At 42.4% G+C, this 15,672-nt stretch overlaps 1 protein-coding gene across 2 annotated transcripts; it reads right to left on the bottom strand.

The window, feature by feature from the left end:
• Positions 1 to 371: 371 nt before the first annotated feature.
• On the bottom strand, positions 372 to 14,315 carry HMCES (5-hydroxymethylcytosine binding, ES cell specific). 2 transcript variants are annotated; one of them, XM_083419930.1, is made up of 7 exons: positions 13,948 to 14,315; positions 12,397 to 12,590; positions 8,743 to 8,886; positions 5,821 to 5,940; positions 2,948 to 3,117; positions 2,162 to 2,354; positions 372 to 1,566 (listed from the first exon to the last, which is right to left on the bottom strand). In XM_083419930.1, the coding sequence occupies exons 2-7, from the start codon at positions 12,577 to 12,579 to the stop codon at positions 1,357 to 1,359; spliced, it is 1,020 nt and encodes a 339-aa protein (XP_083276056.1). In that variant the 5' UTR covers positions 12,580 to 12,590; positions 13,948 to 14,315; the 3' UTR covers positions 372 to 1,356. The 2 variants fall into 2 exon arrangements, with proteins under 2 accessions (XP_083276056.1, XP_083276057.1); XM_083419931.1 differs by having other exon boundaries at positions 12,397 to 12,666; positions 13,948 to 14,297.
• Between the last annotated feature and the right edge of the window lie 1,357 nt (positions 14,316 to 15,672).

Here is a 15,672-nt window from a genome sequence, read left to right on the forward strand (position 1 = left end):
CCGCACAATTTCTGTTCTCATCCTGGGGCAAAGTTTGTAACCCAAAGTACTACGCGTTAGCGGAGTTTGTAACCTGAGGTGTTTGTAACCTGAGGTGCCACTGTACTGAACTTACAAAATGTTGCAAACTCATGGGCTAGCATGATACACTTACAGCATTAATTCTTAACATAGCCAGAATTCTTACAAATTCATGTGCTAATGTTCATTGTTACAGTCTTCAAGACAAGACAGGGATATTGTTCAGTGCCTCTGAGGCTGCAGTCCTAACCTCACTTACCTTGGAGTAAGTGGGATTTACTTCTGAGTAAACACTGTAGCCTATACGAGTGTTTTGATGATTAGCTGGAATTGGGCAATGCACAAAAAAATAACGAGATAGAAACACATTTTATTTTTTACAACCATTATTTAAATAAAAGCAATGAATGTTTTTCCAGAGAGCCTGGCTTCCGCTAAACTGTGCTCAAATAGTGAGCTTTAGTAAGATTTGCACCTGCTTATTCAAAACTTAAGACCACAAACATCACAGCATGTGCTTTGTCCCTTTTACAAGATCAATTTTAGCAGGTGTTGTTCAACACAGCAGAGTACCAGAGCAGCTCAACGGTACTAAAAAGAGAGGTTACAAAATAATCCTTTGATATGCCAAGAACACTGCTAGCCAGAAACTAAACCAAAAGAAGTATCTCTTATTGTTGAAACAGGCAACCTTGCTTAAAACATGAAAACATGTACAATTCCGACTATGAGTAAGTCTGATGTCAGAAAAATAGGCCCAAACTCTCATTCCTTCTACAATGCTAGTGTACTGAATTTTTGCTATTCATTTTCTCATCACAAATTTGGGCAGTTATAATTAAAACAGTAGCTACAGACATACCACCACAGCAGTTTCCCACTAATACAGCTCATACTTACAAAGTATGTGAAGGAGACACCCCACGCCACATAAGATGAACATAAGATATTTATAATGCTTTAAGAACACAGTTATTTTTATTTTTGCAACAGGAGATCTTAGTTATAACGATGTTCTGTTCTCGCCAAAGAATCCAATAAGTGTACTGGATGGACACCAGGACAAGAAACATGCCTTACAGAATCTTTGTTTCTCTCCTAGGAGGAGAAATATATTAAGTGTCTCACATATTTGAAGTACAATTGCTCTCCCAAGGTTGGCAGGGGAATAGCAACACTGTACATAAAATGCACACCCCAGTTTGTACTACAGACAAGAAAAAGTGTTAAATGTCAAGGCCCACATAGTCAGAATATTTGCAATCCTACTCCGCAAATTCAAATCAGTAGAAACTGCCAAATGTGTTTTAAGAATAAAGTGCAAGTAACAATAGGTCACTGAATTTTGGGATGCTTTGCAGAAGGTTCTCCATCTTCCTTCTTGAGCCACTGGTGTATTAAGCTTGAACTGGTCTTTTTAGGTGGTGTGGTTTGGATAAACTGGCTGGACCATCTTGGTAAGCCGTCGCAATCATCTTCTTTCTTGGGAGATTTGTTTTTTAACCAGTTCATCATTATTTTGCTACTTGCACTAACTTTGGTATCCTAGGAGACAGAGAACAAGGACCATTAGAAAAGTATACCACTATCATGAAGTAAAGGTTGATTAGGAATGATGAGAGTAGTTTAGAGAATCTACCTATTACCATCATGGTTTTTGGAGCACCCCTTTAAAGCACTGTGATACTACTTTAAACAATCAGCTTCCCCTAAAGGATTTTGGTAGCTGTAGTCTGTTAAGGGTGCTGAGAGCTGTTCTTTGATCCCTATTTCTCCTCCCTGAGCCATACCCAGAGTGTTTTAACAATCAATTCCTCTTCCTAGGCAACTCTGAGAATTGTAGCTCTGTGAGGGGAAGAACTCTCAGCATCCTTATCAAACTATTGTTTCCATAATTCTTTAAGGGTAGCCATGACTGTTGAAAGTGGTATCATAGTGTGGTGCGACACCCTGTTAGCTTGTATTTATTTTTCATTCAGCTCTGTCATGGCCAATGGCTAGTACAATAAAGTGATTCGGATTGGATTGGTATCATGGTGCTTTAAGTGTATGGTGTGAATGTAGCCCTAGTTGAAGTTAAATATGACGTGAGACTAATAACCCTACCTATTTTCCCAAACCTTAAAATCCCAAATCTTACCTTCTTGATCTCCAGTTCAATGGGTACAATGCATTCTGGTGTATTATTTCTGGAATTGTTCACTATGGTTGAGACTGGGTGGAAAGCAAGGTTTTCTGTGGGTTGGATAAGCTTAACAGCTTCTTGTGTGGGTACTTCTGCAAAATCCAGCCATTTTCTGATTGCCTCATCCCCATCCAAGACAGCTGGCATTCTAAACAAGTTAAACAATACAGATCTCAGTGAATAGAATAACCCAAATTAGTCTACAGCATGTTATGGTGTGTGTTTTTTTTTGGGGGGGGGGGAGACACAACAGTTGAAGCATCAAAAAGAATCAGATTCCTAATATTAGATGGAGATAAAGGAAGGAGAATTCAGCAACTAAGATCTGCATGAATTTTGCAGCACAATCATTCAAAAGAGACCCTATTTTTCAAGAGGTCTGAATGACGAAGTCAGGTAACCATTTTGTAATAATTCAAATGACAACCACAAAATATAATATAAACTCTTTATGAGCCAAAACCTGTCACTCAGAACAAGTAACTTCTATTCAGATCTTCTTCTCTAAGAGGACAATTTTAAAGGAGGTTTTTTTGGGTTGTTGTTTTTTATTTCTCTGACCTTCCTTTAAAAGTTATACGTTATATATAGAGGTGTGATTTTTTATATATATATATAATATAAAAATCATATGCCACACTAGTTGGTACACAGAAGTGATGGGAATTGAGACTTATTCTCAACTAGTTCCACTGTACAATATGATTTTCACCAAACACTTATTGAGCTATTCTCCCTTGCCTGTGATGGATGGAACTTAGATCTTTTGAAGCATTTACTGTGATGATGGTATAGCTGTACAATGTTTCTCCTCCATCAAGGGGCTCCCAACAATCAAAAATACCGGCCATGGTGAGTAACCTCCTGTCCTTTGAATCTTCATCCTCACCGTCCACATCTGGCTTGCTGAGCTGCAAAGTTAAGGAATCGTGTTTTTTAAAAATATAAATCTATCAAGTGCACAACCCCTTCCAGAGAAGGTTGAATACACCTCCCTGGATAGATGAACCACCCATCAACAATACTACCATCTTGTCAGGATTAAGTTTCAATTTGTTAGCCCTCATTGGGACTATCGGCCTCATAAGGACTATCACTGCCTCCAGGCAGCAATTCAACACTTCCATGATTTCACTCTCAAGTTGTATGTTTACAATAGCCCACCAGGACCCCACAGCATAGGTGCCATTTTGCTGCCCAGAAGTCCTAGAACTGGCACTTCAGCTACAAGCAGAACCAGGGAAACTGGGGGCAGCAAGCCCTGTTTCGCTACTTGAGGCAAAGCAGGAAGTGCCATGCCATTCTGCCATGCCTCCTGTCCCTGCACCACACATTTCCAGTGCCTCCACCACTGAAGAAGCTGTGCCAGCATATGTGCCAATTTATGGTGATGCTGGTGTTGCTTTTCCACCAGAGATAGAGGCAGGTCAAGCATCAGCTCGGGGGTTTCTGCTGCCTGAGGTGGCTGCTTCACCTCACTTAATGAGTGGGCTGGCCCTGACAGAAACACATTGCCCCCAACTAAGAAGACCAATCAAGAATAATAGTATGGTCCATAGTACTGAAAGCTGCTGAGAAATACGGAAGAATCTCAGTGGGCATGTTCTTCTCCCAGTGAATGTTATCCAAAATTGTTTCTGTGCCAAAACCATTCATGAAACCAAATCAAAATTGATCCACAGGGTCTTTTTCATCCCATATTGTCGGGAGTTGCATTGCAACACTTCATAAGCATCTTTGCAACTGGCTAATAGTTACTGCAGTTATTGGAGTCCAAGAAGGGTTCCTTTAAGAATGGCATCACAACTACCTCCTTCAAGGCAGACGGGACTCTTTATAACAAGCAATTTTATTACTTTCTAGACCCATATTATCCCTCTCCTACTAGATGTAATAAGCTAAGGCCACAAGCTGAGAAAACACTGATAGGCTGCTTTTCTCCAAGTCCTCAGACTTCAATATGTGAAATTGATTCCTTAACCCAAGACTAGATGGTGCTCTGGACACATCAATAGACTGAACTGCTGAATCAGTAGAATCTAGGCTGAGGCAGATATGAGAAACATCATCCTTAACAAGTGCTTAACAAACATGTCACTAACATCGCCCAGTGGGCCAAGCTGGAATAGACACTAAGCCACTCAGAAAAGCTCTTCTAGATAGGACCCCAAGGATTCAAAGGTGCAGAGAAGTATTTCCTACGCTCAACCAGAGTAAGCTCAATAACGGGAGTACATTCAGTGACATTTCCCTAGAGACTTCTGCCACTTGTGTTCTTGTCAGCTCCCAACGTGCTTTGATCTAGTTAGAAATGTCCATTGCTCTAGCTATGTCACCAGAGCAGAGTAGCCAGTGTGGTGCCCTCCATATTTTACTAAATTATAATTCCCATCAGCCCTGACCACTGGCAATGCTGGCATTGATAGGAGTTGGAGTCCAAAAACATCTGCAGGACACCTCATTTGCTACCCCTGTACTAGAGGATAAAGTGGTCACAACAGCATGGAGCCTGTTCATCCACTGAAGCTGGTACACTAGCTGCACCCCTTTGGGATAAAACAAACTTTCTGCACTTATCCATGCCCTGGTAACCTTTTACTACAGTATCATGTTGTACATGCAGCTGTGTTTGAAGACTCTCAGGACTGCTTTTCGTTCACAACAAAGCAGCCTGGCTACTAACTGACGAGCAGGCCTCAGGGAACCAGGAATTGTAACCACTACTCATTAGTTCTTAAAGAGATCCACTGGATTCTGGTCTATTTCTGCACACAATTCAAACTGATGGTGCTTACCTTTAAACCCTTGCATAGCTTGGGACCTGGCTACTTAAGTACACATTTCCCACCTCAACCTGCCAGTATCTTCTCAGAGGTCTTCTTCTGGTTCCCTTCATGATCTGTAGTGAGTTGTGTGGCTATAGGGGCAGATCTTGGGGTTTCAGATTTCAGCAGCACCCTGTGCAATGCCAAAATTCAGTGCCTCCCCCCTTCCATTCTACATCAAAGTTGCGGCAACCCTGAGACTCCATGCCCAGTGCAAATGAATTGGTCACACGCCTAAATCTGCCTCTGGGTGGCTATGGAAGAGGGGTATTCTCACGTTAGGGAGGTTTGCCTTTTTTGTTTCTTTTGAGGTGCAAGGCAAATACCCATTTCTCCCTATGGGTTTAACCTGCGATGTATTCTGCACTTTGCTGCAATTGCTTTTTCTATTGTACTCTTTTAGTAACTAAAAGAATTCAGTTATTTTAAACTGTCCTGGGAATTTTGAATTGAATGGCAATGCAAAAACACTTTAAATATTGTAAATAGCTTCAGGATGCCTCATGGGAAGAGATTCAGAAATGAAATAATAAAAATTACATGTATAAAAGGTGAACATTTCTGACACACTGTTATGCTGAACTTTCAGCATGGCCAACGGAGAACAGAATCATATGACCTTCAGCAACAGCTACCCTCGGGTGGCCTTGCTTCATGGGGAAAGGCAGTCCGACCAAAATAATAAAGCCAAAACCTTCTGAAACAAGTTAAGAGTTTGAGGGAAAGTAAATGAAAATGAAAGAGCCAATGAGCACTTCAGCATTAAATATGAACATATTGCTGTTGTACCTTTTTAACCTCGGTCTGGGGGAAGTAAATGAAATAGGGTTGCTTCTGCCCATTTCGTTGTTGCCATTCGTAGTAGCCATCAGCCAGCACAACACAGCGTTTGCCTTTTACCAGAGGCCCCTTTTCAGAGAGAGAGAGAGAGAGAGAGAGAGATGTAGGGAAGGAGGAGCAAGTGAAATATTAATTCACGCAAATAGCAAAGTCAAATAGTTAAAAACAAACATTTGGGATGGGATGACTTAAACAGTATCACATAGGATTCTAAGAAATGATCTTCAGAGCAAATGTGAATTCACATGGAGCTGTTGACAAAATTGACAGACTCATTTGTTTTCACTACAATCCTTGGAAGGAAACAGAAATTTAATTACTACATCTACACTTATTGACCCAATGACATTCCTAACACAACAGGGATTCTAACATGGTGGTGACTCGCAACAGTCCTACAATTGTGCTAGTTCCTGGTGCAGCTCAGGTGCTTTTTGGGGATACTATTGCAACGATTTCTACATATACGAGGTGTGAGGAACAATTCCCCTATCCTCTATCATTCTGCTCCTTAATGAGTGTTTGTGAGCTTTCCACTTACAAGTCATGCTTAAGAATCCTTACTATCCCTTTAGAGTGCTTATTTGTATTTTTATCTACTCTGGTTCTAGCTGTTACACCTTTCTAATTAACCCGCGTTATCAGCCTAACAGATGCTTTTACTGATCTCAGAGATGTATCCAAAAGTGGCCTTCCTTACACAAGCCTCTGCTCATCCCTGCCAGAAGTGTAGATGAGTGTTTAGGCCACTTTCCCACAAGGTCTTATGAGTCTTATTTTGTGCCTCTACATGAAGATTTGAGGACAAATCTTATTTTTAGGATCGAATGTAATACATTTCTAAAGTTGAATTTTTATGAAAACAAAGCCACCTATTAAAAGAGGAACACACACCTGTAACATAGAAAAAGGTAGGAGAGCAATAGGGAGGAATCCCCAAGGTTTGCCATGCTCCTGTTCCGAGAAGTAGTCAGAGAAATTAGGATGGAAGAGCTGACAGGAATCACACTATCGGAGCATCACACAAAATTCTCACAAAAAGTTGGGAGCATGTGCAATTGCAGCAAGGCTATGTCACTGGATGAAAAGAAAGGGTCCAGTGCACTTTGCTCAGTTCTGCTCTTAAGAGCCCAGACTGTGACAGCAACATAGTAAGAGGCAGTTCAATGTTGTGTTTTGGAACGGAAGAATTTGGCAACAAAGCTAGCTGATCTGCATTCAAAGGCTCTCAAAAGGAGCTGTGAAGCAGGTGGAGAAACTGGGGAGAAACAGTCTTGCTGCCAACAAGCACCATACCACCTCGCATTCTGTTGTTGTTAATTAAATTTGTATTTGCATGGTGCAAATTCTCCAATTTCTCAGGAGTCTGATGCACCAACCGTTCATATGAAAGCTTTTCTATTCCTAGCACCAATGCGACTCACACTTCCTGAGTGCTAAGGCACTTTCACTGGTGAAATCATTTCACATAAGACAGCCTTGCAACGCCTCTCTAGCAAATGATTTCTTCTTGGGATGGGTCAATACCATGATCAATTTCAGAGAACTGAAAAAAGGTTCAAGCCTGCATCCCGAATCCAACATTAATGAACAAGTGTTTGAGAATGCTACTTAATGACCAGAGGAAGACACCCATCTACGTGCTAAAAGGCACTGTCTAGCATGCTCTGAGAGAAGCTTATCCATGACCTATTCCAACTTCTACATAATGCTGAGTCAAGGGGTTTAGCTATTTTAGGGCATTTACTGTGCTCAGAAATAAAAAGGAAGTGTTGAAGTATGGAATGTGTTTATAGGCTGGAAAATGAGAGATTTACAAAGTCAGAGGAACAATGAGGTTTCCCCTCCCAAACATCGACTAAACTGCTGTGTGATGGCAACACGCCCTTGAGGGGGCTCTTCCACAGTTAGATGATGACTTGTGCTGCTGGAGGAAAAGACTCCCAGGTGTTAAGGTTGGCAGAAGGGGCTCTCTTGATAGTTCCACCATCCTTCAAAAGTGCAGGAAAAGGTGGTCAGAAGTGGGCCCCTCTCTGTTGTGGAACTCACAGAGGTGTGTCTAGCATTTTTATCATGTAGCTTTTACTATATGCTGAATACATACTTCTTTACTCTAGACTTTGATAGTGAGGATATTTGGTTTTTGAGGACCCACTATTTTGTTTAATCTATACTGAGCTGTTTTTGTTTGGAACTGTTTACCTGTTTTTCTAATAGTATGATTATATTGTTACCTGCCTTGAGACATTTTGGTGAAAGGTGGGTAAGAAATCTGACAGAATGAATGAATAAATGAGTTACAGAGAAACAAGGAGGGTTAACTTTCCAATGTGATCTCTCATTTCCTCTGTCGAATGCATGTTACTTCTTCATGACCCTTTGCTTCCCCCCCAATAGAGACCCTCCATTTGTGTGCATGAAGTTGGTGGGATGCAAATGGAAAGAGGTGACAGTATTCAGAACAAACTGTTTTTCCAGTGAGTTTTCATAGACTTCCACTTCTGCTATTGTATTTCCCAAAGCCTCCCATACCAGCAACATTACTTATGTTCTTCTCTAATCGAACCTGCACAGATACCAAACAGCCAGTTATCTTGAAGCTGCTCTGTCAAGCACAGCATGTGAAATGCTATCACCTGCTGGGCTCTTCCCTTTCAGGAAAATCATGATGCTGTGTTCACAGCATGCAGTTCAGAATTGTTTACATTTGGTGCGGCAAGGCAACTGTTATGAATACCTCTAGGAAAAAGCTTCACTTTCTGTGTACAGCTCAAAAGACATACCGTAAATAGCATGCCCAGGAGGAGACAGACTTTCGGAAAAGGAAAAAAAAAAGTTTATTTTCAAATGGAAGGCTACACAAAAACTAACCTTGTAAGAAAGTTTCTCCATCATGGTATCACTCCGACAATTTGCAGTGTTATACTGCATTTTAGATGGGTCAGCTTCCTTAAACCAGGCTGGAACCAGCCCCCAACGCATAGCTACAAGGACACGTTCAGAAGAGTTGGCATCCTTTAATAAAGTGGAAACAGGAATAAATATTGAGAAGCATCCAAAAACACAGAAAGATGATTTCAGAGTAATCAGTGTGAACACAGAAAACAGCAAAATTCCTGCTGAAAAATCATGTTGGAATGCAGAAAATGGTTGATAAATTCACCTTTCCAAACTGGAGGGATTTTTACCTTTCTAAAATGGGCTGGGTGCACAGCCCCAGGTGTTCAGATTTGGAAAACGTGTGTGGAGCGCCTGTTGGCACAAGCAGCTCTTTGTCCAGTTAGAGATGCAAACTTCTATACACTTATACCTCCTAGGTAGTAGATTGGGGTGAAAGGGTGTACTACATTTCTACATTGTCTCTCATTATATAAGCAAAGTGATTCTAATCAAGTCAGTTACTGACAAAAATACCAAGTTTCATATTTAAAAAGACGGCAGCAAGTTAATTATCACTTTATAACAGCTCTGGGATTCATTGTTCTAATTCTGTGTTGTGATGAGACCCTACTCTATGACTACAATAGTTACAGAAGGAACCAACAAAATGCAAGGGTCCTGCTGAAGTAAATTAGACATGAGTTATAGTCACGTTAAAAAATACCATTTGAAAACAGGCAAGCAGAACACATAGTGGGATTTAATTTTTAGTAAACGTGCGTAGGATTGTGCTGTCAGAATTTGAAATCTGATATTTTACCCTCTTCCCAATGTACCTTCCGGTTTTTATGAGTCATTTCTTTCATTTTTCTCAGTTGAAACAATTGAAACAGACCAACGGGTTTCATTTCTCTGTTTGCCAGTTTCTATTCAAATTCAGTTTCAGTGTTATCCCAAGGGCAACTTTTAAAATGGTTTCAATGAAAACAAATACCAAAATAGTCGTACTGGTCTGAGATTTTACAGCATGCATACATATGTAAACATCAGAAAATACAGCACAAGCTCTAATTCAATATTAAATCAATCTGTATGATACCTTTTCCTTAATGGTAAATACCACTGAAACTAGTTTGTTAAGGAATACAGCGTAGCAAATGTTTATTGACATCCGTGGTAGAAGAGCAGTGTACTGAGGACGCCAGACATCCTTTCACTCCTCCAAGTTGCTGACTTCCCTGCTGTTTTGAAATCCACCTGACACTCCTGCATATACACTCTCTTCTTCTGCCTAGAAAAGGCAATTATGTTGTGCTCCTCTGGCCAACAAGGGCAAGATACCTTTGGTATGTGCATTTGAAAAAGAACTAATCAACCACAAGCACTTAGGCAGCTTCCTGTCTGGGCAGGAAAATGAAAGAGGATTGCAAATTCTTGGTTTGAAAAGGTTTGTGCATATATACTATTTTGAGACAAAGATTATTTTAAAAATCACTTTTTTCCTTCTTTACACTTGTACTATGAGTGAAATCATGTCAGAACAAGTGCTTATCTTCCAAGATTTGAGAACTCAGATTTATTGCAAAAAAGAAAACACAATTAACCACCAATCCAATATTATATTTGTCTGTGTGCTGGAGCAGGAATTTGTTTTTTTAAGACAAAAACAAACAAAACACACACACACACAATTACAGCACCCTGTGGAAACATGGTAGCGCGGAGAAGCCTGCTTAGACTGTAATGCTCCATTACAGATAAATAATCATCTCTGGCTGATGGAAGGGTTTCTATCTCTCACTTCCCAACATCCCATACATTTCTCCTCTCACTCTCAAACAGACTAGCAACTCAATCCTCCATATGCCGGCCTATGCAGATTGAGTTAAATGAAATCTAAGCTTTGTAATTATTAGTAATTTCTCAGTATACAAACTTGTTATTTGGTGATTGTATTACATATAAAGATGAATGTAAGCATATTTATTAAACATTTAAATCTTTTATTTGAAAAAAATAGGGCGATGCAGAAGGAAAAGAAAATGATTTATGTATTGCAATAGACCTGTGTGATGCCGTCACAATGCCTGGACACAAAGACTTCAGTCTTGGCTCCTTTACTAGGGCTGCTATCAACACTAGTCAAGAGCTTATGAAGATGAAATGGCATGACGGGGGTCAGCTGGATCTAGTGCTACTGAGAACATCCAGCTCAACACTCTGTTGGATAGTGGAAAGTTTCTATAGAGGGCTGCTGCAGTTAACATCTCATATGAATCCAACACCTTCACACCATTTCCCCACTGATATACCAAAACTGTATTTTGCTGAAAGATGGTTTGGTAGTCTTGGAGACAAGGAAACATTCCCTCAGCAATACTGGAAACACAGTTGTCAGGGGTTCAGGAGAAGAGTCGCAGGAGAGGCAGGAAACGGAGAGCGAGGGAGAGGAGTCTGAAGGAGATGTCAGCGACGACAGTAGTCCGAGGTCTCTGAGTCTCTCCAGTGACTCGGAGGATTCACAGAAAGGGGCCCCCATGGTCAGGGCAAGGGGGACACCTCGGGAAGAAGGGGCCAGAGGGGACTCAGAGAGTAACAGCTGGAAATCCGGACCAGCTTCCCCCCCAGAGGGCAGTAGGGGGGAGGAGTCCAAGGCATCGGGATCAGGGGACGCGCAGGCAGAGGGAGAACGTGAGGCAGGAGTGGCCACACCCTCGTCAGGGAGCGAGGAAACGGTCATCAGGAAAGTTAAACGCGCGCGCGCGCCAAGTTCAAATGTACAGGAGGGCGGCAAGGTGAGCAGCCCGGGTAGGGAGCCAGGTCCTAAAGCCCGCCGAAGAGAGGGGGAGGAGTCAGAGGGGTCAAGCTCGGCGTCAGAAGAGTCCAGGAGGGAAGAGACACCGGGGGGTAGTAAGACCCAGAGGAAGAGAGAGAGAAGGAAGAGGTGGAGTAAGATTAGAGTGTTAAGCTGGTGCACAGGGGGCGGAGATCCAGATAGAGCTTCGCCGGTCTAAAGCTCAGACGTAGAGCTGGGACGCTGAGACTTGTAAATGGAGACTATTCTTCAATAAAGACTTTGATACTGTACTACCGGCTAGCGTTGGTCCTTGGTGAGCTGGGACCCGGAGCCAGCTCTGACAACAGTGAACACTAAAGATTACTGCAACCATGCCTCATTGCTGGAGTCATTGATGAAGGCAACACTGACCATAAAGCCCTAAATCAGGGATGGGAAAACCTGTGGCTCTCTATACATTGTTGAATGAAAATTCCCAGGATTCCTGACCACTGGCCATGCTACTTGGGTCTGATGGGAGTTGGAGTCCAGCAACACAAGTTCCACATCTGTGTCTTAAATAAAGATGGATTGGTCAAAATTTGGCCTCACGTATAAAGCAAAGAGTGACTAATGTCTTACTCTGAAAGACTGCTTCTTCAGAAGCTCTCTATTCTAGATGATTAGACTTACAGAATATAACAGATGTCTCTAATTTTGGAACACAAATGCTCCACTGAGCAGACAGTCACAGTTCCCCTTATTTGTGAAATTTTGATCTCGCAAAGCTAACATAAAGCACCTATACATGTAAAAGTAGCTGAACAGAAAGTTACGCTAAGCACAAATCTAATATTTGGGGGGTTCACCTTTTCAAAGTGTTGTCGGGAGAGAAGCACAGGGCTATTAGACTGTGGGCTCTTATTGTAGGATGGACTGTATTTGTCAGCATTTTTCCATTCTGGACACCTTCTGTTTCCTTGATTATCACGGTATTCACAGGCACGGCGGATACGATCTGCTCCCAGTACAACAGCTGTTCGCCCACACATTCTTCAGTGGCCTGCAAAAAGCAGATGTACTCAGACCAAAGGCCTATGAATCTGGCTGACACCCCTGCAATCTCCAATGTCTCAGTTCTAGAAATGCAAACACAGAGAAGTAAATCTAGTATTCCATGTGCCCTTGATGTGCACCTTTCATAAAATCCCAAACCTTCCTGGAGAGATCATTCCAGGATGGTTGAGAGGGGGATCTTGTAGTGTGGACAGCCCAGGACCTCCATTCACAGTGTCCAGGCTTGTGCCCCAGAGAGGCCACTTCGATGCTGCTAATGCAGCAAAAACAATCTTGGGAGGCAGCAAGTTACAAGCTACCTGTTTCTGCAGCCGCAGCAGGTGCTGTGATTCTCCAATGGTTTGATCTCACCACCAGAGGCACAGTCCATTGTTTCTCAAGATAGACAGATGCCAACAACCCAACTTCATACATCCCTCTGTTCTAAGTAAGAGCTGCCAATTTGTTCCAACTCTCTGCTGGTTGCTCTTTAAGAAGTTAGTAATCAATAAGGATTCTTGTCTTCTGGTATCATGGTTGCTAAGCTTACTCAGGAGGCTTTGGTGAGGGACTCTGGCAAAAGCTTTTTGAAAGTACACAGTATCTACTGGTTCACCCCTATCCACATGTCTGCTGACACTCAAACAATTCTAAAAGGTTAGTGAGACACAGGACTTAACATTTGCAAAAACTATGCAGATTTTTCTTCAGCAAGATTTCTTCTTCTATATGCTGGATAATTCTATTTTAAATTTTCCTTTACACTCATTCACACAGAAGCTAACCTGCCTACAGTTTCCGAGATTCCCCCTTACATCCCTCTTTTTAAAAAAAAAAAAAAAGTTGCTACATTAGCCACTTTCTAGTTCTCAGGTACTAACGCCCAAAGTAGAAACAAGCCACATACTTTTGTCAGAAGATCAGCAATTTCACATTCGAGTTAAGAGCTTATTGGAGCGTGTGTGTTAAATTTTAATTTGCCAGTAAGACCTAGAGCTTCACAGCTCACTATCATTTATAGGCTCCCTTCCTGAAAAAGTTCAGATGTGAGTACCTGCCCTATCTCTGCTGCAGAAAAGACCCCCCCAAAAAACCCTTAATCCAGCTCTTCTGCGACACCTCTAGTCCACGTTTAACTTCCTTGTGGCAAATAACAGCTTTCCTGCATTATTTTTTTTAAAAAAGACTGAAATTTGAGCCAGTAGAAAGTCGTCATCAGAACGTGCAACTTGACAAAGACGCATTATTACAGAGGGGAAAACTATCCCTCCCCACGAATCTCCGCTCTTGGTTTAAGAAGGGAAAAAGTAGCAGCTTTGAAACAACGGAGGCTGGGGAAGGGAGAGAGAGGCCAACTTCCTTACCTGTGGGATGTCTTGAAGGGCTGAAAAAGGCGGCGACCACCTTTGCCGAGGGAAAGAAGCGCGGACTGTGGAGCTGCTGGCAAGGAAGGCAACCTTCGTCCCGGGGCGGCGCCCGGTAGGTGGACTCGCACGTCGGAATCCGCAGCGCTCTTCGCCTCAGCTAGGGTGTTTGTGCGTGCGCTCCGCTCTCGCGTGACGGGGTGGGAAAGGGAAAGAGGCGGGGAGAGAGCTCTCCCTCCCGGGGGGGCTCGCGGGGTTTTCGCGCCTTCCTCGGCGGCGTCGCAGCTCCGGCTCCGGGCCTGGTGGTGACGTCAGCAGCCCGGCCCGGTGGTTCCACCCCGTCGCTGCGCCCCGGCGGGCCTTTCAAAGCGCCGCCTCGGAAATGGGCCGTTGCGCTACGCCGAGCGAGGAAGGGGCGCGCGAGGGCGGGGGAAGGATTCGGGGCCCCTCGGGATCTGGCCTCCTTACATAGGTGCAACACTAGGCACACTTAGGGTTTCTACAACTCGGCCCTTTTCAAGGGAATGCCAAGAAAGGCCCACTTTTAAATAAAATTGTTGTTGTTGTTACATTATTATTATTATTAATACCCTACCTATCTGGCTGGGTTTCCCCAGCCACCTTGGGCAGCTTCCAACACATATAAAACATTAATAATAATAATAATAATGGCAATTATTAACTTCCATGGGCTCCTGCAGGAGAACGAGTAGGACAGAGATAATAATAATAATAATAATAATAATAATAATAATAATAATAAATTGCTACTATTATTATTGCATTTCTACCTTACCCTATCTTACCCTTTCTCCTGCAAGAGCCCAGGGTGGTTATACAACCTTATCATGACAGTATTGTAGTTGCCAAAGTAGCTGAAACCACAGGCAACATTCGTGCCCCAAAATGCATGTTACCAAGCGTGCTTCTTGTGTATGCCCCAGGATTTCTGCAGTAAAACTATCCAGCGCAATCTTAGGCCATGTTTACTCAGAGGCAGATCCTGCAATATTCAATGCGGATTACTTAAATCGCAGTCCGGATTACAGTATGGAGCCACACACTTGGGATGGGACATCTCGTTTTCATGTCATTTCACTTTTAATTTGCATATGTAGCGCCTTTCTATATTACTAACACAAGGTGGTTTACAGCTGAAAAAAGTAAAGATCACACATCTTTTAGCAATCTGATCCAATACAAATAAATCATAATAAAAATAGACTTAAACAACTTATATCTAATTAAGTAATATTCAATAATGCATTAGGATAGTACACAATAAAATTAACTCTCAAAATAGCAACAAATAATAATTAAACAGGAATTCACTCTCAGCAATTACTACATTGCCATGGTTCCTTGCAAGCTTGTTGGCATCTGTCTGTCTCGGGAGACAATGGAGGAGTGCACCTTCAGGGGTGAAGTCAATGTGTTGGAGAACTATAGCGCCTGCTGCGGCTGTAAAATCTGATACAGGTGAGACCTGTTTTGTTGCAGCTGGGGCAGATGAAGGCATCCGGTTGTGCTACTGCAGATGCATCATGGCCTTTCTTCCTTCTGCATTCTTCCTACCGGTCATTCCTCCCCTGGTCACTACTATGGATATATGACGTGACTACTTGTCTCCAGGTCCTGCAGTCGCCTACAAGGGATTCCCACACAGCGGGCTTGATGTTCCCTGCCTTTAAGCTTACATTTGCAGACATTTTGGTAACATGGAAT

The sequence above is a fragment of the Podarcis tiliguerta genome (assembly GCF_965153285.1).
Source record: "Podarcis tiliguerta genome assembly, chromosome: 2".
NCBI classification, from domain to species: domain Eukaryota; kingdom Metazoa; phylum Chordata; class Lepidosauria; order Squamata; family Lacertidae; genus Podarcis; species Podarcis tiliguerta.

What these genes read in the sequence shown, in the direction of transcription:
- HMCES (XM_083419930.1), bottom strand. Translation starts at nt 12,579, where the DNA reads ATGTGTGGGCGAACAGCTGTTGTACTGGGAGCAGATCGTATCCGCCGT. An exon ending in CTAAGTTCCATCCATCACAG is followed by an intron (nt 2,355 to 2,947) that starts GCAAGGGAGAAT and finishes TAACTTGTTTAG; the next exon opens with AATGCCAGCTGTCTTGGATG. An exon ending in TTGAACTGGAGATCAAGAAG is followed by an intron (nt 1,567 to 2,161) that starts GTAAGATTTGGG and finishes TCTGTCTCCTAG; the next exon opens with GATACCAAAGTTAGTGCAAG.